This window comes from Gasterosteus aculeatus, chromosome 1, assembly GCF_964276395.1.
Source record: "Gasterosteus aculeatus chromosome 1, fGasAcu3.hap1.1, whole genome shotgun sequence".
NCBI lineage: Eukaryota > Metazoa > Chordata > Actinopteri > Perciformes > Gasterosteidae > Gasterosteus > Gasterosteus aculeatus.
The window spans coordinates 5,123,652-5,149,637 of record NC_135688.1 but is presented as its reverse complement, the minus strand read 5'-3'; the positions used below and the strand labels follow the sequence as shown (position 1 = coordinate 5,149,637).

Sequence of the window (25,986 nt, the reverse complement as noted above, 5' to 3'; positions counted from 1 at the left end):
AATAAAAGAGCAAGGGCCTTTTCCTCCTGCTTGTGCTGCACAAGGAGAGCAGATCAGCGCGTCAGTACAGTATAATAAAGGATTCGTTATAAATTCAAGGACTTTAATTGACTTGAGATTGTCTCACCTTCCGTGCACTCCTTGTATCTGACAGTGTGAAGCCAAAAGGAATTATTACAAAGTTGTCTACATTACCGCTGTGACACAGGGGGTGTACTGTGCGTGTGGGGAAGCATGTGTGTGTTTCCAAAAAGTGTTTACTGTTGGCACTGTGTGCCACTGTCTCTGTTTTGGTTTACACTTGTTTTTGCATCCCTATGTTTTTTTTTTCTCCTTCTATTTCGACAGTTTTTACACTTCATCTGTCGTTTTTTCTCGCACCTCTGTACATATTTGAATGCCCGTGTGTGTGTGTGTGTTTGTGTGTCTGTGTGAGACAACAGCACCAGCGGACTCGTCTGCTGCGTATGAATAATCAAAGTGGTCTCTCTCTCATCATTAAATCATCGCTGTCCTGGTGGGAGCCGGAGGAGGGAGATGGAGCGAGAGAGCGAGGGAGAGGGATCATAGATAGCGCTGCAGGGGTACATGCTCTCTCCCTCTCTCTCTCTCTCCCCCTCTCTCTCTCTCTCTCTCTCCCCATATCGTGTAGCGTGGCTGAGATGTGTCATGAGCACAAGTCTTCTCTGCTCTCCGTGCTCGCCCACTTAGCTCCCGCAGACACACACCGCCGTGCATACGTGCACGCGTAGTACAACACATAATGTGTCTGCGTGCAGACAGATTATTCAGCAGTGCACAGGCGTTCACGCAACCAACTCAAAACACACATTTCGCATCTCTTCCCGGAAGGTGGGGGCCTCCGACCTTCGAGCACAAAAGGAGCTGCCACATGTGGCCCTTTTCAATGACACGGCTTTCACCAAAGCACAAAGTCGCGTGAGCTGCGGAGCTTCTCATGAACAAATGTTTTATGTAAATAAAGAGCAACTGACCGATGAAGGTCACATTTACAGGCAACCACATAACTAGCTGCAAAATCTGCAATCGACCATCTATCTGTTTAGTAATTATGATAAAGTGCATGATTGGTCCGGATTGATAGATCTGAACATATTTGTGCAGTCTGCCCAAGCCGCAGAAGTTAATAAGAGGTATTCCAATTCAGAAGCTTCACACTGCGGAGATCATTATACTGTGAATAGCACCTAAAGGCTCTGTGAGGGTTATAATCAGGAGACGGCTTAATGCCAGCAGAGAGAAAGACAGAATGGAAGAACGTGCGAGTAGGAGAACAATGTGAGTGTGAGTACAGACTGTGAGTAGTCTGGGTGAGAGACACACACGCACACATGCACACACACACACAGGCTGGATGTGTTGCTAATGAGGCTGGTGTGCGGTTACGGCGTAGAGTCAGACCGGCTCGGCGCTCAGACCGATGGGAGTTCAGTCAGGAGTCACCACTTTCTTCCCCAGTGCGCCGCCTCAACCTCAGAAAGGAAGCGCGTTACAGTCGGCTGTCATTATCAAAGCGGGCGCAGGCTCACCTGAAGGGCTGCGTTTCACTCTCTAAGTATTGTGGGAGACGGGTAGACTCAAAGACGAGCTCACGATGGTCCCTGGAGTGCCGAAGCGGTTGTCATAATTGTCAGAGAAAAAGAGATAAGGAGTTTTCTCGGTACAAGACAGGAAACACAGAGAATACATAGCTGCCGTTTAAAAAAAAAAAAATTGTTTGATTTGTTTTCAAATTTGTATTCATTTTTTGTTGAATAAAAAGATTAACAGTAATTATTTCCTGGATTCCTTTTGTGAAAAGCGAAGTTGATATGTTTTTAAAAAAAAGGAGATTTTCTATCCAACACCCGATGTGCAATGTAATTGTTTTAACTTTCCCTTTTGCCCTGTTCTTTCTACTCCGTCCAGTCCCGGCCATGATCACCTCCTACCCCAACACCACGCTGGCCACGCAGGGCGAGGAGAAGAAGATGAGCTGCATCGCTCACGGGGAGAAACCCATCATGGTGCGCTGGGAGAAAGAAGAGCGCATCATCAACCCGGAGACCAGCCGGTACGTGGTCACCGTCAAGGAGGTGGCCGACGAAGTCGTCTCGACGCTGGTGGTGAGCTTTAAATCTCTTTCTTGGGGAGCGCTCAATTTTTCATTTAAATCTCGTACCTGCGAGCAGAGAGGAATAAAATACAACAAGTAGAGGTTTAAATATTAAAGACATGATTAAACATCATGTTGGAACCCTGCGTAACCCCCCCTCCATCCCCCGCTTTCCCCCACAATGCCCTGCGTATTCTGTAGATCATGCCAACCGTGCGTGAGGACTCTGGTTTCTTCTCCTGTCACGCCATCAACTCCTTCGGCGAGGACCGGGGCATCATACAGCTGACGGTGCAAGGTGAGAGGCCTTTTCACTGCGTCTGTTTCAAAGACATTGCTCAATGCATTTATTTATTAATTGAATTGCGGCCGTACTTGTAAAACTCTCACAGGGGAAAATCCGTGAGGGCAAATGCCCGTCATCCTGCTCCATTTGATGACCCTGTTGTGTTCACACTATTCCTCAGAACCGCCAGACCCTCCAGAGGTGGAGATCCGCGAGGTGAAAGATCGGACCATAGCTCTCCGCTGGACCATGGGCTTTGACGGCAACAGCCCCATCACAGGATATGATATTGAATGCAAGAACAAATCAGGTACACACGTCGTTAGAGAAGCGATTACTATCGCGCGGCTTCGTGGGAAACAAGAAATCCAGATGTGACCATCCGTTCTCCCCCTGGTTTGTTGCAGCCTCGTGGCTTTCAGCCCAGGTGACCAAAGATGTGTCACCGCAGCTCAACCAGGCCACGATTATTGACCTCCATCCTTCCTCCACTTACAACATCCGCATGGTTGCCAAGAACATCATCGGCAACAGCAACCCTAGCAACGAGCTCACCATCACCACTGATGAAGCAGGTAACCCTCAGCCAACTTTTTTTTTTTTACAGTTTTGCATCACTTGAACATAACATTCACAGCAAGACTGAAAAGCCATCTGAACAATGTGAACAGAAAGGAGGTAAGAAGTCTTACTGCACCGCTACTGGAATTCCTCTCCCTAGCATATCAAAATGAAACTCTTCCTCCGTACCACACTAGTTAAATACTTAATTTGGCTATGAAGTACTCTTCACTGTCACTCAGATTAAGTTTAATACGGACATAATTGACACTTCCTTCTCATTTTTAGTGTCTATTTCTTCCTGCTGGCCCTCAAGCCTGTTGAATCATCTTGCACTAATTTATTTTATGGTTGTTTGAAATGGAGGCCATCATCTTTTAGACACGGGGAAACAGATCAGTTTACTGTTGCTTTTAGTCGGCTCTATCAGTGTTCACTTACCTTCTATTGCCTATAATGATCCCCTGCAGGCATAGCAGCACATTAAATGCCCCGTTTTACTGGATTCATTGCTAAAACAAAGTCATAAACTTCAAATCAACCAGAGCGTCTATAATTTCTCACAATATTTTAAAGGTTAAAGTTTTTAAATGATCATTAAGCTGATGTGGAAAGAACATGAAGGGAAAAAACGGCTCAGCTCAACAGCGCCATCTAGTGGAATCGGACACAAAGGGGTCTGCTGTGTCTGGTGGATCGCGTCGGTCATTGTGAATGCAGGCATGCGGTCGTGATGGATGATGCCTGATGTGCTTTATGTGCAGCTCCTGACGGCCCGCCGCAGGATGTCACTCTGGATCCCACCTCCCCACAGAGCATCAAAGTGTCCTGGAAGGTAAAGTCCAAACAATACCGCAATAAATATTTCAACAGAAAACTAACAGAAACACAAAGAGATGATTTCTTTTCTTTCTGCTGAGGTTGGCCTCATAATTCTTGAATATATGAACAGTTGAAAACATATGAAACTACTGGACTACTCAACATGCGCCTTTTGTTAATTTACAAAGCTACAAATATTACTGGCTTTGATATTCCATTATTATATTTGAACCCCTTAAGTTTAAAAAACACTTTGCAAAGACTGATTGGGATCTAAAAAAATAATAAATCAACAAGCATTAGTAGCTGAACAATCATTAGAAGAAGCAGCAGATATCAAACGCGTGTACAACTACAGACCACTGCTTCTCATTTAACAATTGAGTAGTTTAATGATAATTAGTTGGTCATGATTGTTTATGTTTATGATTATGTTTGATTTATGTTTGTTTGAATAGTTTGTCTTAAACTCCCGTTTTCCTCTCGCCCTCCTCCCGTCTTGCAGCCGCCCCAGAAGCACCTGCAGAACGGAGTGATCCGCGGCTTCCAAGTGGGCTACAGGGAGTACAGCCCTGGTGGCAGCCACCAGTTCATCATCATCAGCCTGGACACCACAGGAGACACCACGGAGAGCATCGTGCTGGACAACCTGAAGAAGTTCACTCAGTACAGCGTGGTGGTGCAGGCTGCCAACAGGGCCGGCACCGGGCCTTCCTCACAGCAAGTCGTCACCAAAACCCTGGAGGATGGTGAGGAGGGGCGCGTGGGCAGATCTGATGTGTTATCTATACATATATATCTACACACACACACATATATATATATATACATTTATATACACTGTAAACGTGTCCGAGACAACGTGTCCCTGTTGGGGATCTTGTGATACATATATTGTTTTATCTACATGCTTTTATTTGATGAACTACTTGCTGTTGGACATTTCTGTATGAGATTCAGGCTCTCAGCATATTTTTGTGGAAAGGCTCCCCTTTACTTGACATTGGTAGAATTACATCAGACAAAGAGACGCCAGAGATCTTCAGTACTGGTCTGCCTCAGTCTCTGATTAGAGAGGAGATGTAGGCAAATTTGTTTAAATACAAAGTTTTGATATATTTGTTTGGAATATTTCTTCCGTCTTTTATTTTGGAGATTGATTTCTGAATTGAACATCTGTTTTCACCAATATATTCTCTGGTTATTCTAAGAGGTATTAAGAAGACAAGGATGCAAGTGCTGTTTCACTGTCAGACATGAAATAAAACAGATTTATGTCTCCGAGCAGATGATCCAGATGTAGCATTTGTTGCCATCGGTTCATTTTTAAACTCGTTTGTTGAACTAAACGAGGGAACCTGCAAAGAGAGTCCCTTAGACTGCTACTCCAGTATGGCGTCATTAAGCCTCCCCCTTGTTTCCCCGATAGTGCCGTCCCGGCCACCCGAAAACGTCCTGGCTGTGGCGAAGTCCCCCGAGGTCATCTCGCTCTCCTGGATGCCTCTACCCAGAGAGGCTCTCAATGGAAACCTGCAGGGATACAGAGTCATCTACTGGGCCAACCTGCCCGACGGAGGTACCGCCGTCAACACCTCCATTTGGTTTTACTACTCGTGTATGAGCAGCTGTGCATGGCTGAACGATGACATGAAGGGTTGAAGCTCTTTGAGTGGTCAGAAGACTGTAAAAGCTTTATATATGTACAGTCCATTTACCATTTACCGTACACCTGCTATTCACGTCTTTTGTGTACTTGTTGCGCCACCCTGTTGGTCCACTAGGGGCTGCTGTGGTGTAGTTGGCATTGCTGTAATATGCTGTGGTGTAGTTGTAGAGGTGGTGCAACGTGGATAATTCAAATCTTTTATCATTGAGCACATTTTTTAGATTAAAACTGATAAATGACCAATGTGGTAGCAATTGCAGCACATTCTACTGCCTAACTTGCACTTACAATGTACAATTTGAGAGATTGCTTTTCTGGTGCTGAACATCGGTGGAGATAGGAAGAAATTGGAAGTTGAAAAGTAAAGTCCCTGGAGAATTTTGTTTAAATACTTAACTAGCAGTGAAGCACCCTTATGTAACTTTGTACATAAATTCACTCCGCAGAGGGGAGTCTGCCTAACTTTTAAATGCTGAAGTAACTGTTATTGATATTCACTTTCATAATAACCGCACTAAGCTTCCTCATACCACTGGAGTGCTTTTAACCCTATCTCCTCTCCTGGGTCAGAACTGGGAGAAATCCGGAATGTGACCACCAATCAGCCGTCTCTGGAGCTGGACGGATTGGAGAAGTACACTAATTACAGCATCCAGGTCTTGGCCTTCACCAACGCTGGAGACGGGGTCCGCAGCGAGCAGATCTACGTTCGCACTAAAGAGGATGGTATGATAAGTCACCAGACACAACAGCATGACCCTTTCCAGGAGTATAAAACGAGACATTTCATCTGCTCGTGCTTCACAGTGATGACACATAACACAATAAGAAACTACCTCTTGCTTATCCGGTATGTTTCTCACGGCTCTTCTAAGCCCTTCACCGCTCTCTTCTTCCCCAGTTCCTGGTCCTCCAGCGGGGGTGAAGGCTGCAGCATCCAGCAGCTCCGTGGTGTTCGTCTCCTGGCTTCCTCCCCTCAAACTCAACGGCATCATCAGGAAATACATCGTCTTCTGCTCTAACCTGCATCCCATGGTAATAGCATTTGTGAACCAAAAGATATTCTGTCTTCTTTTTTAAGTTCCTCTGCACGTGGTTTGCTGCTACAGAGCATAAAGCCAGAAGAAAGTGGCCTTTCTCTGGACTTCCCTGTTGCTGCCAAATGATACATTAATCTCTCCTCTCGCTCCGTTTCACAGGTGATGAGCGAGTTTGAGGCCTCTCCAGATGCGTTTTTCTACAGGATCCCCAACCTGGCGCGAAACAGGCAGTACAGTATCTGGGTGGTGGCTGTGACGGCTGCCGGACACGGCAACAACAGTGAGAAGATCACAGTGGAGCCTCTGGCCAAAGGTACCCAAAGAAAGCTGGCCTCCAGGGTGTTGTTGCAGAATGCAGAAAGCACCTCTAGTAACAAGCAGAGCGCAACATTACAGTTCACAATTGCACACTATGTGTACAACGGAATGGAATGTTTTGTGTTTGTTAATAAAATTAAGTTCTTTTTCATTAGCCAAAGGGATTTGTGAACCTCATTGCTTTCTTGATATGTTTGTTTTGTTTGTCTGTGTGTGTTGCAGCTCCAGCCAGGATCCTGACGTTCAATGGAACAGTGACCACTCCCTGGATGAAGGACATCGTGTTGCCATGCAAGGCCGTCGGAGACCCTCCTCCCACCATCAAGTGGCTCAAGGGAAAGTAAGTCGCCCACAAACGCTTGTGTACAACAATCCAGCGGCTTTTCACCAAGCGCTGTAGCAGTAATGTGATAAACACTGTTCCCGTCTGTCTCCAGCACCAATGGAACTCCCACACCTGTCCTTGTGGACGGTCGCCGTAGCGTCCACGGCAACGGCAGCTTCATCATCCGCACGGTGAAAGCAGAGGATTCTGGCAACTACAGCTGTGTGGCCAGCAACAACTGGGGGTCAGATGAGATCACACTGAACCTGCAGGTCCAAGGCAAGTAGTGTTGGAGCTCCCTCTGCAGAGCCGGGATGTCGCTCCAGGGGGACAGATATCTGCGTAACACAGATATAGTTTGACAGGACTGTGCATTAACGAGGTTTCGTTCCAACATTCGAGGGACAAGTAAGACGCGGAGAGCCTCCGGGTCTTCCCCCTGGCAGTTGTGCGCGTCAAACACATTTTCTGAAATGCGGTGAAGTTTTCTGCATCCGCTTGAAGTGGAAATGCCACAACATTCAGGCAACATATGGCAAATTAAAAAGAAGTATACGTATAATCCAATAACCCTACCAGGCATTGTTTTCTCCTGCAGATCCACTTCTCTTATTATATGTTATCAAATGTATTTACTCTTCCCTCCTATTTCTTGTCTTTTGTTTGTTCAAGTAAGCTTTTTTAATTCCCCCCTAGTGATGCCTACTTAACTGTTATGTTAGGTTTATGTGCCCCTGGACTTTAATAGTTTCTGCTATATTTAAGCTCATGTTCAACACTTTCTGCACATACAAAACACAACACGGCACGAGAAGTCGCAATATTTGTACGTAGTTATTACAAGAATACGGTTGAAATTTATTGAAAAACATATATATAGCCTGATGTTGATTATGTTATTGCTTTTGTGATATAAAATAACCTAAACTAACAGGCGGTTAACTTTGTGTGTCCTCAGTCCCTCCTGATCAGCCGCGCCTCACAGTTACCAAGACAACCACCACATCCATCACATTGTCATGGATCCCTGGAGACAACGGAGGGAGCTCCATCAGAGGTAAGAGCAACATAAGCGCGCGGAAAATGAATTTTAAACGGCGCAGCGAGCAGTTTCATCGCAAGTTAATGGACTCACACGCAAATGTGCGTCAACTAAATGTGTTATCCGTCATGTAGAAATAATCACCTCCCTCCAGCCTCCTAAGATCACCGACGTGACGTCCTCCTTTACAACCCCGTTTCTCATTATCTGGTGGTTTGGCTTGAATGCTCGAGTCCTAAAAGGTAGATTAAAAAGCAGCGGGGAAGATTAGGTCCGTTTAAGTGAGAGATTAAAGCTCTCCATCTTAAAGAGCGCGCAATCCCCCTAAAACCATTTGTGGTAATTCCTCCTTGCTTCTCATCACCTGCTCCTGGCTGCTGAGTTGCAGTCACCATAAAAGTTGTTCATGTTGCCTCCTTTGTGATATTTGTTATTGCTTTCCTGCTCGTAGCGTCATCAGTCACCAAGATGCACACACCAAAGCATACGATTGTCTATTTTTAGCCAGGCTTGCATCCTACACTCTTTTGTCCTGATAACTGCATTCATGATGCCCTGAAGATGAATCTAAATGATATCTGACTTTTTATTAAGTGCCACCAACAGGTCACCACTTCCCACATAGTCAACAATAATTTACAAGCTTAATCGAAAAAGAAATAAAAAGATTAATTGATCCATATCAACTGTAACCCTGTTAGCAGCAGTCAAATTTTGTGAATTAGTTCATCTCAGGTTCAAGTAGAGTAAATAAACTGTACCCATTATTACCAGTTGTATGTTGACCAGAGCGGTATTCAGAAACATTAATTTTACTTTCATTTGACCAGCTGAAATGGCCATTGTGTAGAGAATCAAATCAAGCTCACTAGTCATACACAGTGATACAAAGTAAAACAGAGAACAAAGAAACGGAAAAGTTAACTTTTTGTTTCTATCTATCCAACACTTTAGTGAATTATTGCTTCAGCGGGTGAACTTTTAGTTGTGTGTCTCCCGCTTTAGTCTTTAAACTAAAGTTTTTTACAGAGAGGCATTGTGAAAGAAATATCTACATGACAAGACGTATAATTTATTAATGTGTAAATCGATTATTCTGTTGAGTTGATTCCCGATCCTCTGCCCCAGGTTACATCCTGCAGTACTCAGAGGACAACAGTGAGCAGTGGGGCAGTTTTCCCATCAGCCCCAGTGAGCGCTCCTACCGCTTGGAGAACCTGAAGTGCGGCACCTGGTACAAATTCACTCTGACGGCCCAGAATGCAGTGGGGCCGGGGCGCATCAGTGAGATCATTGAAGCTAAGACCCACGGGAAAGGTAGGGAGCAGAAGTAGTCTGCTAGATTTTCTGTTTTTCTGCGAATTACGTTTTAGAAGATTCACAGGAGGAGTCGTGTTCCCAAAGCTTTATTCTGAATGTCTGTAATAACTCTAAAGGTAGAGAGAATAAAAGAGGAAAAAGATAATATTTCTTCTCTCACTCAGCAAAATTTGATGACACGACAGAATTTGGGTTTCATTGATCATAAAAACTCAAAACTCAGCAAATAGTGGCACATGTCAGGGGTAAAAGCTATGATTATCCTCCCTAAGTCACATCCCTCTGTGCTGCTTGAGTGGAGTTCATTTATTCTCTACGTTCTTCCTTATAATGTCCCCGTTGGTCGTCTGGGAGGCATTCGGCCAAACTGTGAGCGTTGAGCATCTCCTCCCAGCAGCAGCCTCACCCACTGCGTCTGTCTCCCCCTCTATCAGAGCCGCAGTTTGCCAAAGATCACGAACTCTTCACCAGCATTAACTCCACTAGGGCCAGGCTCAACCTGGTCGGCTGGAACAACGGCGGCTGTCCGATCACCTCCTTCATCCTGGAGTACCGAGCGGTGGACTCGGCCACCTGGACCACGGCCCAGCGCACGTCGCTGACCAAGAGCTACGTCCTGTACGACTTGCAGGAGGCGACCTGGTACGAGCTGCAGATGAAGGTCACCAACAGCGCCGGCTCGGCGGAAAAGAGGATCACCTTTGCCACTCTCAATGCAGACGGAAGTGAGTTTGCGTGGGAGGGATTGTCACAGCGGTGCACGCAGAGCGAGGATCACTGGATCGGGGTGAATAGAAGTAGCAAGTCAGCGGTAAATTTAAGAAGGTTTTATAAAGTCTCTCCAAACTGCTAAATTTGGCATAACAATAATGAGGTGGAACAAGTATAAAACCCAAACAACAAGGGGTTTGTTTTGTTCTTCCTTATGTGCAATCAGATCTTTTCCACTTTAGGGTGTTACAGTAGCTCTCTCAGTGTGGAAGCAAACCACTGCTTTGTTTCACATCAACACACAAATCGAGTAGAAATACTAATCACTGCAAAACCAGGTAAACGCAGCGTATCACCCTTTATTATCGGGGGCTACTTTGTTTCAGCACAAAGTGCCACTCTGCCGTTACAGTGCGTGTTTTGTAGTAGGCATTTGGGATTTAAGACGTTCTCTGTCAGCCTTTGTGTGAATTGACAAGTTCTCAGACGACTCGGCTGAGGAAGCGAACAGGGACGGCCCTCCGATCCTCCGCGTGGCCGTGGTGCTGTAGCGTTATTTGCCTCAGGCTACAGATTGTGTCAGTCATGCACAAAGGAAGTGTTTAAGCTGTAAGGGCGGATAGTAGAGGATGAGCGCTCTGCGGTACACTCCAGACTATTCATTAGTTTCCTATGAAGGTTTTTTTTCTCCTTTTTTTTCCGAGGGGTGTTTAGCGGCCTGTCAGGATTTCATGTGTGAGTGGAGTTGCTTCTGCTATTGACAGTTTGACAGCAGACTCAGAGCATTCAGTCTCCTACGAGGAGCACCGTATGAAAACGTAATGTTACCCTCGCCCCAAATAATCGCGTTTCATGTTATCAAAATACGCTTAAAGCTCTTGGCACGGCATAAAACATACTGAAATCCATTTACCTTTCATTTTGTGAAGAAACAAATATTTACTATTGCAGGAAACACTTCTTTAGCAAAGTAATCAAAGATTATAGGAATGAAAAATGATAAGGAATTAAGACTTTTCTATTGATTTTCCACATGCATGATTTTAATGCACATACTTTGTTGTAATCCTTGAAAATACAAATCCCTTAAGCTGCATTTCTTCTAGCTAATCCACTCATCTTAAAAAAGCAATTCTAGCTTTTCCACATATGGATAGATAAACACGCCCTGATTGGTCTGTGGAGTCACACCCTGCGCTGCTTTATTGATTCTCTTCGATTATAATGTTGGTAACGTTAATTGGATTACTGCTTTGTGATCCTATCGAATTTTCTTTGCTTAACATCATTGTTGCAATATACTTTTATCCAAGGATGTGATCGGACGATCGACAAATATATCACAGATCACAAAAAAATAAAAATAAGAATGTGTTATTGGCATTATTGGAATAACCGTGAAGAAAAGAAAAAGGTTTCTTTTCATGTAAGAAACAGCAGACTTATAAAACGTTTTGAATATTTATTTTTTTATTGTTTTTCACAAAAAAAAAAGGATCCACTTAACTTACAGTCATCATCGTTTTTCAAAATTGTTACTGTGGATGTTGCATAAAATGAACAAAGCAGGTTCTGTATATTTGTTTAGCATAAACAGATGAACGAGCAGACAAACCTCTTGATGTCTAATCGCTCATAAATGTCTTTATTTCTAAGGTACCATCCCTCCCCTGCTGAAAACTGGAGACCCCATCTCAGACAACATGTCCGGCAGCGGGGGTCTGAAGATGGTGGTGACCATCACCTCTGTCCTGGTGGTGGCCGTCCTGGTCTTCATCATGCTCATGGTGCTGAAGAGGAGACGGAGGGAGCAGAGGCTCAAGAGACTCCGAGGTGAGTTCAACCTCAAATTACGTTTCACTCTTTGTCTGAAAAACAAGAAACAACTAAAGGTTATTTAAGCACATGTTGTTTCTCACACACACACACACACACATCCGGCCTAAAAGTCCAACTATGTGATTTCAATATTGTTATGCTACACACCAGCACAGTTAAGCTGTGTCAAACCAAAACTAAGGCTACACTTTTCCTTTAGGAAACATCAGCCGTTGTTTCCCCTGGAACCCCCCCACCCCCCTTTAAATTTCCCCAACTCTCTAATAATGCCTTGGTTGCCTTTTTCTAAGTGGGATTGTCAGTGACTGTACGGTAGGTCCACAACCGTAGCATATCAACTTGGACGCTACTATTATGGTATTAACCAGCTCTTTGCTGACTCCACAGACGCCAAAAGCCTGGCAGAAATGCTGATGAGGTACGTATGCTTAATTTTAATTTACTGCCGTTTTCCTCTAAGCAGCGACCATAAATCACAATGTAGACCAGAGTTACAGTACCTATCAGTGAAAATCTAATATATTGCACTGGGGATGTGCCGTCCCTCTGGCCTGCTTACAGCTGCTTATCAACTTGAATGGAATTGAAGTAGCATTTCTGCAATACAATGCAAAACCACGCAGCTGAAAAGTAATGACTTTTTCCCTTTTATCTGCTCAGTAAGAACACGCGGACTCCAGACACCGTGAACAAGCAGCAGCAGACACTCCGAATGCACATCGACATCCCCAGAGCCCAGCTGCTCATCGAGGAGCGGGACACCATGGAGACGATCGGTAGGACCCTCAGAGAGACCTGTCAGTCCTCGGGCCACCAAATCTGTTGGTGACGGACTTGTATTCTGTATTTATCTCCCTCTTCTTACTTCCTCCCTCCCCTCCCTATTACTTACCTCTCAGATGACAGGTCCACTGTGCTGTTGACAGACAACGACTTTGGGGAGACAAATAAGCAAAAGTCCTCCACAGTGACCCACACAGTCCACTACCAGTCTCTGTCCCAGGCCACTGGACCACTGGTGGACGTGTCCGACGCCAGGCCTGGAACCAGTGAGTCCCACCACCGTCAGTGCCCAATATTTATTTCCTTTTACTACTAATATTAAAAATAGCACTGTGTTACTAACAATAATATGATGTGGTCAAAGTGTCTTTTAATTTGGCCCACCTGCATTCGGGAATCAAGAACTGACAATTTTCCTCCTGAATCCGCTTACTTTCATTTTCATAGACAGATGTGACGTTAAAAGACTTTGCTGCTCCATAAAAAGTGAGCACTGGTAACATCCGTTTATTGCACCTGGGCTACACGTCATGCAGCAGGTGAGGTCACAGCGTCACTGCTGTTTGAGCTCCGCTGGAGCGGAAATGATGATGAGTAGCGACCTGCCTTCCTCTTTTTGGCACATCCTCACCTGTTCGACCAGCTCCCACTGGCCAGTGGGAGCTGAGTGCGCACGGGCCCACTCCCACAGACTCAGAATGCTGCTGCTCTGAAATTATTTTGAGCAGACGGTGCAGAAAGTGGGTGTTTTCCCACCCGAATATGACAATGCTATTCGTAATATTCACTTTTTATTGTCTTACTTTGTTTATTATCTGCCTTCACCAAAGGTATGTCCTCATCTACACAAATTCTAATATAAAAACGTGAACATGAGGACATAAAACGCACTGTGCAATGATCGGTTTGTTTAACCTGGCCAGCGGGGCATGAGCACAGTTTGCTGAATCATCCTCTTTTTTTTATCTTCCTCATCCTGCTGTCGGCCAAACAGCTGCATCATTCTGCCCCTTCCTTCCCCGCTGATAGGATTACTGTCTGACCTACTACAATTACCAGCTCCATTCTTCCCCGCACGGATCCAATGCAGGCTTTTCCAAAGGGTCTCGCTGTGATTTGGCCCCGCGGTGCACAGAGCAGCAGCCGGTCTGTGTCAGGCTGAATGTGATACTATTTATATGTCTGTGTGGAGACAGTGAGGGCTTAAGATGGATGATAATGTCATTCCAGCGAGCTGTGGGATGTAACGTTTTGTGTTCGCTGAAGCGCTGAACTGTAGATTTGTACCCCAGCACAGCAGGAAATACATATATATTCCCTTCTTTTTCTTCATTCCAGCTATAAATGATGCAGTTTTTGGTTACTGATGAGCCACATCCAAACATCGGTTTGCATATGAGCTGTATGAATGGTCCAAACACAGAGTTGTCTTTCAACTGAAGGTGGCTGGATTCCTAAATTAGGCCCCCGGTGATGGATGAAAATTATGTTTGTTTGAAGCCATCCCTGCATAATGATGATTATGATGGAATATTTTACTCTCATACAACAATTTGAATGAGAATAAAATATCCCAGGGACTCAATTGTCCTAATTAGATGTTAAAAGAAAAAATTCTAAGGAATGCAATTTACACAATCCAGTCCCAGGTGCACATTGACTGTCGGTAAACACTGATGTATGCTTATGAATGCAATAATGATTTGCAGTTTAATTTCAAGCACTAATATCTATTTATTCTTAGAATGCAGGCTCTCTGACAAAGAGAGTCATTCTGGTAAATGTGCCAGTTAATGTTGTGTCACAGGACTTACATATGCTATTCATTAAACTGAAAAATGGAGTAGCTGTTATTAGCTTCTCCCACAATTCATCCCGCTCTCTCACCACCAGATCCCACTGCCAGACGCACTGCCAAAGCGGGTCCCGTGGCGGCACGCAGCCGCTACGCCAGCCAGTGGACCCTGAACCGGCCTCACCCCACCAGCTCCTCGCACACGCTGACCACGGACTGGAGGCTGCCCACGCCGCGCGCCACCGGATCCGTGGACAAGGAGAGCGACAGCTACAGTGTCAGCCCCTCTCAGGATACAGGTAGAGGGCAGATGGAAGTCGCCTCGGTGACGTCGTCTGGTTTGACGGCGAATCCGCGTGACCGCCACACAGTTGTATTTTTTAAAGAAAGGTTAAAGCGAATCAAACGCGTGTTTCTCAGATCGTGCGCGGAGCAGCATGGTGTCGACCGAGAGCGCGTCCTCCACCTACGAGGAGTTGGCCAGAGCCTACGAGCACGCCAAGATGGAGGAGCAGCTCCGCCACGCCAAGTTCACCATCACCGAGTGCTTCATTTCTGACACGTCGTCGGAACAGATGACGGCAGGGACCAACGACTACACCGACAGCGTGACCTCCAGCACGCCGTCCGAGTCGGGCATCTGCCGCTTCACCGCTTCGCCGCCCAAACCTCAGGATGTCAGCCGGGTCATGACCATGGCGGTGCCCAAGGCACACAGACCTGGTGAGGGACTCATGCAACCTTGTGTTTCTTATTCAGCCATCCAGCAGCCTCGCTGTCCCCGTTCCGTTCCCACACTAAGCGAAAATAAATGATGATCTAGCTTTTATTCCTTGTTACTCACCCTTTAGAATTTGTTTTACCACTTACCACTTTTGGTAAAAGAGCAGATACTGTTCAGATCAGGGAGGCTGGTCCTCCCCCATTTGACCCATTTGGTCGCCCGGGTTAAACTCCAATGTGGCATCACTCAGGCGGGGCCTTGTGAGTTCTTCCAAAAGCACCACTGGGAGGCCTTTTAATGTAGGAAAACTGAAAACGTTTCCGTCATTAAACTGTGTCTTTTTTTAACAACACGCAGATGGCGACTCAAAAGTCATCTGTAGTTTGAGTAAACCTGCTCCAGTGCTCTCCTCTCGGCCTCCGGCCTGACCCTACGCAACCCTGTGCTCCAGCCGTGCACAGCAATTTAAAGTACTGGCAGAGCGTGCCGACGGGCTTCGGACCACACGCTGAAGCACAGACATGACGGACACGTGTGCACGGCTCATTCATCATCCCTTCCGCTGTCACGTCACAGTGTGTCTGTGCCCCGCCTCCCACCCCTCCGATAATCAGCGTTGCCCGAGGGGTCCCGTCCAAGGACCAGAAGTAGTGGTGTGTGTGCACAATGTACGGTTCAATCAGACGAGAGTCGAGGCCATCAGATCTACTTCTTAGGTTTCAGGCCTCATCATGTGACTCATGTCTGCGGAGAGAGAGGGCAGCTAAAGGCCATCCGTCAACCTTATCTGGAGCTATTGTCACTTGCTACAAAACACCACTTAGGCGCCACTGTGGTGTTCAGTGTAACACCGGACACTTGAGCTGGTGTCAGTAACTTTAGAGGCATCAGAATCAAGCTGCGTTCCCTCTGCAGCTTCCTCAAAAAAAGACATTCAATGCACTTGCGTAGAAAGTTTGGTTCAAGCAGGAAAGTTGACAGCGTGTTTCTTTTGTGGTGAGAGGGTCAGGCACAATTTTGTATTATAAATTTTGATTAGAGTAGTTTTCAGCTTCTTTTAGCTGTCTCAACCGTTGTGTGTATTTCAGCTGAATCTACAATCAATGAACTGTACAATAATTGTGTGTTTTCTTTTAGAAGAGACCCTCTGACAATTCGTAAGTACCCAGATTCTGTTTGGACCAGAAGGCTTTACACGTAGTATTTAAATCACAGGATCGCAAAGGCTTAAGAGAGCGAAGGCCCTGATAAAAGAGCTGTTCTGACCAATTGCTGTGACAATTCTAATTCTGCTTATTAATTTTTAACGAATGCTTCCATGCTAATAATTCCTTGCTAAGACACAAGTATGTAGGAACAATTGCAACACAGATGTTTTGTCCATTAGTGACTGTTGAAGACCTGATTTAAAAAGATGATGTAAGGGAACATGGCCTATATTTGAACTATATAGAAAGATGAAGTCTAGTGAATTGAAACAAAGGAGCATAAGTGGAGTGTAACACGGTATCGCTCTAGTGTTACTCAGACCCAGTGCGGTGCCTTTTGAGTGACAGCCGCCGAATGACCCGGCTTCAACCTCGTCCCCGTCTCGGTTTCAGCGGACTGACCCGGGCCGACCTTCGCCTTCAGCCCGCTCGCCCGCCGCCTCCCATTTCACGTGACCTCTCGACAAACTTGTTTTTATGAGACTAAGTTTATTTATTGGTGCTCTTCCTCTTCAGTGCCTCATAAGAGCAGATCGCTGGGGTGTGCGTCCCTTTAACAGCTTGTTCCTTCGGTTGCTCATAAACTTTTACAGCGGTGCTGGTAATTACGGGGCCAGAGGCGGCAGTCGCCATGATGACACGCAAACACAGACAAGATAGGAGGGAGGGTCAGAGAATATTAAAACATCACTTGTCACAACAGTGCGGCCTTAGATGAAGACGCATCGGGCATTTTAACGGGCATTTTCGGCTCGGCGAGAGAACGAAAATGCTTTTCAGTTGCAAAAAAGCATCATTACATCTGTAATGAGCTCCCACAGCAACACTTAAATCTATATTTAATTCAATTAACACTCCCAGCCATTCATCATATTTGCTGGCACTAATGGAGCTTAATATGAAAACAATAAATGATTCATTCTGCCCATAAACCCAGAAAGCCGTTCCCCAAAGTCACGCGTCGGAGGCGACCTGGAGAGGCCTCGTCCCTGCCGTAGCAGTAGCGCTGAGTAGGCGGCGCGCAGCTGGCGTGGCCGTGCACGCGGTATAAGCTTCTGCACTAGAGCATGGATCGGGCCGACCTTTTCTGTCCGAGCCCGGCCCGAGTCCGACCCGAGTCCGACAGCCTTTAAACTATTTTGTCCGAACCCGACCGGAGCCCGACTCTATTTTCTAAATATTTATCCGAACCCTCTAGTTTAAGAAAGAAATACAGCCTTGCAGGACCAAATACAGGGGAATTTGGGCGATTTTGATGCACAAAATGATGTTTCCGTCTGAAAGTTGCAATTCTGTTTCAAACGGTACATTCTGCGAATTCCGTCTGTTTTCTGGTATCGCGGACATTTTCTCCCCGCATACCCCCTGAACCACTTCGCGTACCCTACCCCAGTTTGGGAACCGAGGTTCTACATCATGGGAAGCAGATGACTTCACTACTTATTAAGATATTTTAAATATGGAATGTTCAATGCCTTATCGCGCTGATGTGTCCGAGCCCGACCCGAGCCCGACTAAAATTTTCTAAATATTTATCCGACGGGGTCGGGTATCCACCCTCTATTGTGCACGTGTTGGCCGTGCACGTGTTGGCCGTGCACGTGTTGGCCGTGCACGTGCGGCGAGCGGGAAGGACGGATGTGAAGATGAATGTTTCAGCAACCCGACACCCTTATGTTAGGCACTAATTTGTTCTGTTAAATTTGTAATCCAATGAGGGGAAGGGCCACGGAAACACGCCCCGTGAACTCACTGAACCACACATCCCTCTTTTTCTGGCTCTTATCTAAGGCTTCAGACAGCAAAGATTGAAGAGACAGCTTTTCTCTTGTCTGACCTGGTTTATCTCGCTACGAGCGCTAACAAGTTACTCTGTTTCCTAATGAGACTGCCGCTCTTTCTGTCCTACGACGCAACTAAACTTGCAGCAGAAGGTTTTTGATACGAGCAAATGCAAGCAAGAATGTATAAATTATATGTAGACACAGGCAGCTTGTTCAAGGTAAGAAGACATAACTTAATCTTTGTGTCGTTCCTGACAAGGACAGCGGAGATAACTTGTAATATTGTAATTTTCACTTCCTATAACATTATGCTCTGCACATATTTCATTATAGCAACTATTGAACCAATAGATTCACACTTGGTGAAACATCGGTATCACATTCAAATAATAGTTATGTGAATCATATTCGCAGAAGGGCCTGAGGTGGGCGAATGTAACAGTGTGGATGTTAGTTAAATATGGATTCAACTCTATGCAGCTAATTTAAACAGAGAGGAAGAAGTAACACAAATTGAGTGTGTGGAGAAAGCCAGAGCTGGTTAGGAGACCCCACTGCACACACTACACGCTGTACACACTACACGCTACACACTGAACACAGCGGGGCTCCCAGAGAGAACCATGGAACCAAGCTGACCAACAATCAGCAACAAGGAGCCTCTGTAGTCTGAACATATTCTGTTTAGTTATTGAGTCTTAAATCAAGTCCTCATTACAAAATGAGTGTAATGGATCAGCGTTTAAACATCTTAATATCTTCACCAGAAGGGAAAGACAAGAGGACACATGATTTTTATTTTGTAATTTCATTATTTACTTTAGGTTGACAATAAATTAAATCTGCACTAATCAATATTTGATGTAGTCTGAACAATTGATGAAGAGGCTACTTGTACATTTTACATTTGGTGCTTGTGTTGACAAAACAGACTACTGTCATCTAAATCTGCAGTTCTGTCGTCAGGACTCTTTCGTCTTATTGTTTGGTGTATTCTAACACACTTAATGATTAGCTGCTGAACATGGAGGTGTATTTAGTTGTTAAAGAAGCAGATATTTCGCCCGGGAGCTGGTGAGGACCAAAAACAGAGCTTAAAGGATTCATTATTTCACTTTCAGAACATAAACCCAATCACAGTAATTCGTTCTGGCCCCACGAGGCGACATCATTGTTGCTCCTGAGTGGCTAAAGAAGTCACTCGATTAAGTATTTCCATTACCTGCCTGGAGACAAACCGTAACGGAACTAAACCTTCAGTGTCCCCTGTTTGTCTCCGTCTCCCAGGGGGAGAGCTGGTCCACCTGCCGCCTTACCTACGCATGGACTTCCTGTTGAACCGCGGCGTGCCACTGGCGGCCCGAGGAGGAGGGGTCAGCAGCAGCAGCGGCAGCAGCAGCAGCGGAGGAGGAGGTGCAGGTGGAGCTGGCGCTGGTGCTACGGGGGAGACAAGAGGAGCGGGAGGAGGTGGAGGTGGAGGAGGAGGAGGAGCCATGGGCCAGACCTGCCTGGAGCCCCAGAGGAGCCGCACGCTGAAGAGGCCCCCCCCCATGGAGCCCACCCCCATGGAAGTGCCGTCACCCAGGGAGGTGCAGCAGTGGCAGCCGGGGACTGCCTCCACCCTCCCCCACAGGGATGTCCGGGAGAGGGGAGAGGCCCGGGGGGAGGTCCGGGCAGAGGCCCCCTCCTCGGGAGACCTCGCCCAAGCACAGGCTGCCAAGCTCAGCACCTCCCAGGAGTCCCTGCTGGACTCCAGAGGACACCTGAAACAAAGCAACAACCCCTATGCCAAGTCTTACACTCTGGTATAACGCTGGGACACACACCGGACCGGAGGAAGGACAAGGGACAGAGGACAGGCCCAGGACGGACAGTTTACCACAACAGAAATTGTTGTATATAGAGACGTTTGCGACATGCGTCTGACGTGGATGCGTTTCTTTGAGTCTGTCTTTCTTTCTTTCACTCTTTTCTTTCTTTCCTCTCTCGCTCTTCTCTGTTGTTTTCACTCTTCTCATTCTGTCACACCTTCACTCCTCTTCTGAAGAATTTTCGCTCACAGCTTTTATTTTCTACTTGAGTATTCTTTTATTCTAAAGTGAAAACATATGGGGATTGCCAAAATGATTTATTTAAAATTTGAGAAAGAGAAAAAAAATACTATTGAATTTATATTAAGGACAATTATAGTCATTATTATTATTACTATTATTATTATATAAAAACAGAAATATCTAAAAAAAATAAAACTAAAAAAAAACAGAAGGGAAAGGGAGGAGGAGGAGGAGGAGGAGGAGGACGACGACTCTAGAGCACTCTGCAGGAGAACGTTGCTTTCTTAATTTATTTTATTTCATTGTTGCAGTGTGATGAAATCTGTGATCGGGTAACTGAGGGAGTTTTTAGCACCACAAGGAGCCGAGATACGAGAAGAGGAGCGACGCCGGACGCGACCGCCAATGCTGACCAACCGTAATGTTTTTAAACCTTTCTGACGACTGCATGGCGACTGATCAAATGACAATTAACCGGAATGGCTGGATATCCAAAAAAAAAGAGAATTTTTGTCACACTATGAAATTATACAATGTGAATATATATAAAGAGATCACTTTTATTTGTGGATATTATGGGGGAAATGATTTGGTTAATAAAGTCCTTAGTCATGTTTGCACACATCTGGCTTTGATTCCTGTTAAACGGGTACGACAGGGAACTGACCATCCTTCTATTATCTAAGACGCGTAACCAACTGTTCGTCTCCAGGAATCATGCGAACAACTGCCACGTGTTTGATATCAAATTGACCTCAATTTTTTGTAACGTAGGTTCGTTGTTTCTTAGTGTTTGGGGCTTTTTAATGAGGCCAGAAATGTCTCCCTTCCTAAATTGTTAAACTAATGAATGATCACTTATGATTAATCCCGTCCCGTTAATCATGTCATGATCCCTCAGTTTTGTGTCATCACTTCTACTGATTCATTTAGAGGATTTCTACAGCAGTTTCAGTCAACGTGCATCACTTCCCCCTTTATTTCTGTTAATCCCGCTCGGTTTATCCCTCTTTTTTCTCTTTTTCTGTTTCACCAAGACACATGATTTTTGTACCTGCAGTTATACGTTTGTGTTTTCACGTATGAGAGCTAGTAGCCACAATACACTCAGACATCAAAAGGCTAAAAGGGCCTTTAAAATGTTTTTAAACCTGAGATTCTACACCTAAACATAGCATAACAGTCATAAAGCACCACGAGGGTCACACTTCTGTCACTGGCGACGTTAATAGATGACAAATGTCTTGCCAGAAGTTAAAGTGATGATGTCATCATCTGGTAGTCACAGTTTCTCAGCCTTTTTGGGCTGGTGCTATAAACTTACAATGCATATCGGCATATTAATTTAGTTAGGAAGAATAGTTCCATATAAAAGCAGACAGCGAGCTTTTATTTTATTGATTTCGCTGTCAAAAGATATCCACCGAGCGAGTACCGTGTGCACGTGTACGAGGTGCTTTCATGCACAGATGAATCTCAGCAAAGGGAGAGATTGTGAGAGGGGATTCGCCCCAATTCTCCCGGCTGCGTCCACAAAACACCAGCAGGAAGCGTAAAAAGGTTGGCGATGATGCGGCCATCAACAGATGGCGCTGTGCAGTCGCTAAATTGAGTCTGTTTGCAGCGAGCTGGAGGACTTTGAGCGATGTTCAGCACCAAAACTATTTGTATCAACCCGGAGAGAGACATCAAGGGCGACCCTGCAGTCTGCTCCTGGGTGTCGGCCATTTTGCAGGAGCACGCCACCCTGAAACGCGCTGAATTATTCATGCCCACTCTTGACGGGAACCTGTATCAGGTTTACTGTCACACTGATCCCACAGCGCTGCACGATGTGGATGAAAGAGCTGAGGCAGCGCCAACATCACACGTGTGCACATAAATATGCAAACGCGCACAAATGCACGACAGCAATCGTTTGGGAAATCAATGGCCACCGCCGCAGAATTAGAAGTATTTCTATCGCCTGCTCGAAAATGAAAAAACGTTATTTGTCTTTTTCTAGATGTTTGTGTCGGAGAGAGGAAACAAATGTAGCCGTACAAATAAAAGACATCTGCTGCATGTTGATCGCACAAAGGGAAACCTCATGCAGTCGCTATAAACAAACCAAAGAAAATGACCTCAGAGGGAGAGAGAGAGAAAATGTACGGTGAGTGAATTAACATGATTGCACTTTCTTTTTATATCGGTGCATTCCCCTCACTGGTGTGAGGTAGTGTAATGAAGATAGATAAGCGGCACACTGAGGAGACTTTGTGACTGTGTAGTTGCCCTCATACGTTAGGAGGAGGCAGATTGTTAGTGTGCGACTGGCCTCCTGCCTGCAGGCTGTTATCACACCTCCCACCGCCGCTCAGCAGCCACACACAAATGGAAATAGCAGTTTTCAAATCAAATAAGATGGTAGAATTGTCCCCAACCCCATTAAGGCCTGATGTCGGCCTCTAACTCAAGGGCCCCATCACCGACGGCAACTATCGCATATTTAAAACGAGAAGGGATTTTTAACGTGGATGTCCAACGATAAGCCTTCATAAAAGTTCATCTCATTTTGTTTTTTGGAATTGCCAATATTAAGTCGGTTTGGTGTGGATTTTCACCAGAAAAGACCAAAGAAGAAGCATTTATCTGTTTATCCCAGTGGACCATCGGCTGGTGCGCGTGATAGAGCGTGTGTGCGCTGCCCAGGTGTCGAGCTGTCCAGGTGCACACACTTTAAGACTCATCAGTGAACGTTGGCAGCTGCAAAGTGTGAAGAGGCTGCTCTACGACTAACGGGATGAAAGTGCGTCGACGGTAATCAGTCAACAACTGTTGCAACTTGCATGTTGACGCTAATCTGATAAAAACGAGACGTTCGAGAACTCGGTGATATGTGACACGCGACTCGACGCAACATGGCGGCGAGTCCCCCCACGAGCCGCCGCAGGTGAGAGGAAACCCTTCGGTCGTGGCCATCGTGGTCGTTGTGTGAAGGAAGGTGCTTTTGGGTCTTTAGATTTGTTCTGTTGTGCGTCAGCTTTGTGTTGTAAGACCACGTGTGAGATGTAAACTGCCTTTCTTGTCCGGATTCATGAATTACTTCTTTCTTTGTGTGAGATAATAATCTTCCTGTTCTGTTAGGACGGTGCTCATGATATGGAAGCTCTATATTGAATATTTAATTAATGACCGATCATTGCATGGATCAACTATAATGTGTTACTTTTGGCTATTTTAGCCGTTTATCTTGTTGATCTTTTGTATGTCCATAAACATTTAAAATAACTACGTTTTGCTAACTATTCAACCTTTCATCCAATATCTGGCTAACCAGTTTCCCCTTTTATTTTAGTTATCTATTTTGCATTTTCCCCAACATTTCTAATTACTACACCCTCTCCATTGTAGAATCTTCTTTAGGTTGTGCAGTCAGCAGCAAACGCTTTTAATACGAGAGCATTAAAACCAAATCGTCATTTTCGTCTTTCAAATGCGTTCCCGGGCGCGCTGTCAGCAGCTGTCCACAGCAGCTACTGGTGACCACCGCTGGGTGTGGATTTATTGCCGATGCAAAGCCTCCAAAGTGCACGGCATTTAATTGCGGTTGTGAAACATTCATTTAAAATTGATGGTCAGAGAAACAAAACCATTAACAAGGACGGCTTACACCTCGTGTGATGCATTCATCTGTTATTAATAAAGCTTCCCCTCGCCCGATGTCAGGTGAGATAAGTTGACCCGTCTTTCAGCTCCCTGCGCTCTATTGCATTTGTTTGTTGTGGAAAGATACAAAGATCCTCAGACGATCGCGGAAAGTAAAAAATCAAGATAAGTGCTCATTTGTTGGGTGATTAAAAATGGGCTTATTAATCAGAGCCGAAGGGTTTTTACACATCACTTGATTATCGCAATATTGATTCAGTTCGTCCTGCCGTTCTCTAATCACACTGTGCACAAGTAATTAAATCTAATCTAAGTAATTAAAAGCAACTTTTTGTTATTAAAACCCTACTGGACACCTGTGTAAAATCACTTGACAGGACATTTTATTAAAACGGTAGAAGCAGAGTTGAAAACGCACACAGGCGTGCGTCTGCTTCCCATCCTCCGAATGACACAGTAGTTGAGATGATGCACACGGATCGACGGACCGAAGCCCATCGGGACCACCTCGGCCATCATCTCATCCTGAAGACACTTTTTCTGGCAGCGGCCCTTCCGAATACAAACACATAAAAACATCGAAGAGGCTCATGAGCCTCCAGAAAATGGCTGCAATCCAAACCCCAGCCTCTCTTGTCTCCGTGGCGACGGCGTGCTCCCGTCTCGGCTTCTGTCTCCTGGCAGCAGGACCGCCGATTACTGCCCCCGGCCCGCTGTTCTCCTCATCTCCACAGCACCGAGTAGAAATCGCAGGGCGACATGGAGGGATCGTTGCCAACCTCTAAATGCCCACGTCACGCTGCTTCGACGCGGCCCTTTCAGCCCTCTGATTGTCGCCGGCAGTTAGTCTGGACCGCGTGAGGTGACGTCGTCCTGCCACCACGAGGAGTAGAAACCAGTGACTCGTCCTCGGCAGCATCTGCCTGTCCTGCACGCCGTCGATTCTAACTGTGCTACCTAATTTGAGAGAAGGCCACAGCGCCTTTAGAGCCTGTCGAGTCGTCTCCAGAGACATGATTCAACATGTACCACACAGTCTTATATTTTACATTATCATGGTCAGTGTTGGGAGTAACGCATCACTGTAATTCCACTACTTTTAGCGGTAACGAGCATGTAACGAAGTATTTTTTTAAATAAATTAACGCAGTTACAATTACTGAAATTGAAATAAGTTTGTTACTCGCGTTACTCTCTTTTGTGACGCGAAGCGGAGGGCCGGCAAATAGTAAGTAAATAGCTGCCTGTCACCACAAAATAGTTGTGGCCACCAAACGTTGTGTGTCACAGAATAGTCGCCGTACGTGCATGTAAACAGCATCGCGTCGCTCATGACGAAAGAGCGCCGGCCCGCGGACGCTGCAGGCGCCGCTCCACGCAAACAACCACGGCTCCACTTCACACGGACTGCAGTGCAGCCGATAAACCGGGCAGAGCTGAATGGATTGATTGCTCGCCATGTTGGAGATGAGATGCATCCTGTCAACTGTCGAGTCAGTTGCCTTCAGGCAAATGCCTGAAACCGTTATTTTGTATTAAGTTAAGTATTAAAAAGGACTTTTGTACTATTGCTTGATTTGAAGGCCTGTTGCCGTGTTGATTACAATAAATAGTTCTAAAAAATGTTTATTGTGTTTGACTGTTCAGTACTATTTATATTCATTACATTTAAAAAGCAGACATAAAAGTTACTTTCCAGAGTAACTAATTACTTTTGATACACAGTAACTTAAGTAATTCAATTACCTTTAAAAGAAGTAACTTGTAACTAAATACTCATTTTCAGTAACTTGCCCAACACTGATCATGATAAGACTTGTGGTAATGTTACAACTACACCCTTAGTCTTCTGCACATTTGCATTTTGTATGTTATATATGTTAATTATTTACTTTGTGTTTCCCATTGCTCCCTACGTTGTGATGGCAGCACGGATCTCTCCAC

The 25,986-nt window shown here is 45.4% G+C and overlaps 1 protein-coding gene across 4 annotated transcripts in view; it reads left to right on the top strand.

Annotated features, from left to right (window-relative positions):
• The window catches only part of dscamb (Down syndrome cell adhesion molecule b), a 91,016-nt gene extending 69,997 nt beyond the window's left edge, over positions 1-21,019 (top strand). The window contains exons 12-33 of one of the 4 annotated variants that reach the window (XM_040181326.2): positions 1,930-2,126; positions 2,318-2,414; positions 2,584-2,712; positions 2,810-2,977; positions 3,728-3,798; positions 4,291-4,534; positions 5,215-5,361; positions 6,022-6,177; positions 6,353-6,486; positions 6,651-6,804; positions 7,032-7,149; positions 7,247-7,413; positions 8,093-8,191; positions 9,305-9,493; positions 9,931-10,221; positions 11,864-12,040; positions 12,434-12,464; positions 12,707-12,822; positions 12,946-13,095; positions 14,723-14,923; positions 15,045-15,347; positions 19,628-21,019. In XM_040181326.2, the coding sequence (XP_040037260.2) occupies positions 1,930-2,126; positions 2,318-2,414; positions 2,584-2,712; positions 2,810-2,977; positions 3,728-3,798; positions 4,291-4,534; positions 5,215-5,361; positions 6,022-6,177; positions 6,353-6,486; positions 6,651-6,804; positions 7,032-7,149; positions 7,247-7,413; positions 8,093-8,191; positions 9,305-9,493; positions 9,931-10,221; positions 11,864-12,040; positions 12,434-12,464; positions 12,707-12,822; positions 12,946-13,095; positions 14,723-14,923; positions 15,045-15,347; positions 19,628-20,151 (3,863 nt within the window). In that variant the 3' untranslated portion in view covers positions 20,152-21,019. Of the gene's footprint in view, positions 1-1,929; positions 2,127-2,317; positions 2,415-2,583; positions 2,713-2,809; positions 2,978-3,727; positions 3,799-4,290; positions 4,535-5,214; positions 5,362-6,021; positions 6,178-6,352; positions 6,493-6,650; positions 6,805-7,031; positions 7,150-7,246; positions 7,414-8,092; positions 8,192-9,304; positions 9,494-9,930; positions 10,222-11,863; positions 12,041-12,433; positions 12,465-12,706; positions 12,823-12,945; positions 13,111-14,722; positions 14,924-15,044; positions 15,348-19,627 lie in introns of all 4 variants that reach the window. The other 3 variants (XM_040181309.2, XM_040181316.2, XM_040181298.2) reach the window with 3 other exon arrangements.
• The last annotated feature ends 4,967 nt before the right edge of the window (positions 21,020-25,986 follow it).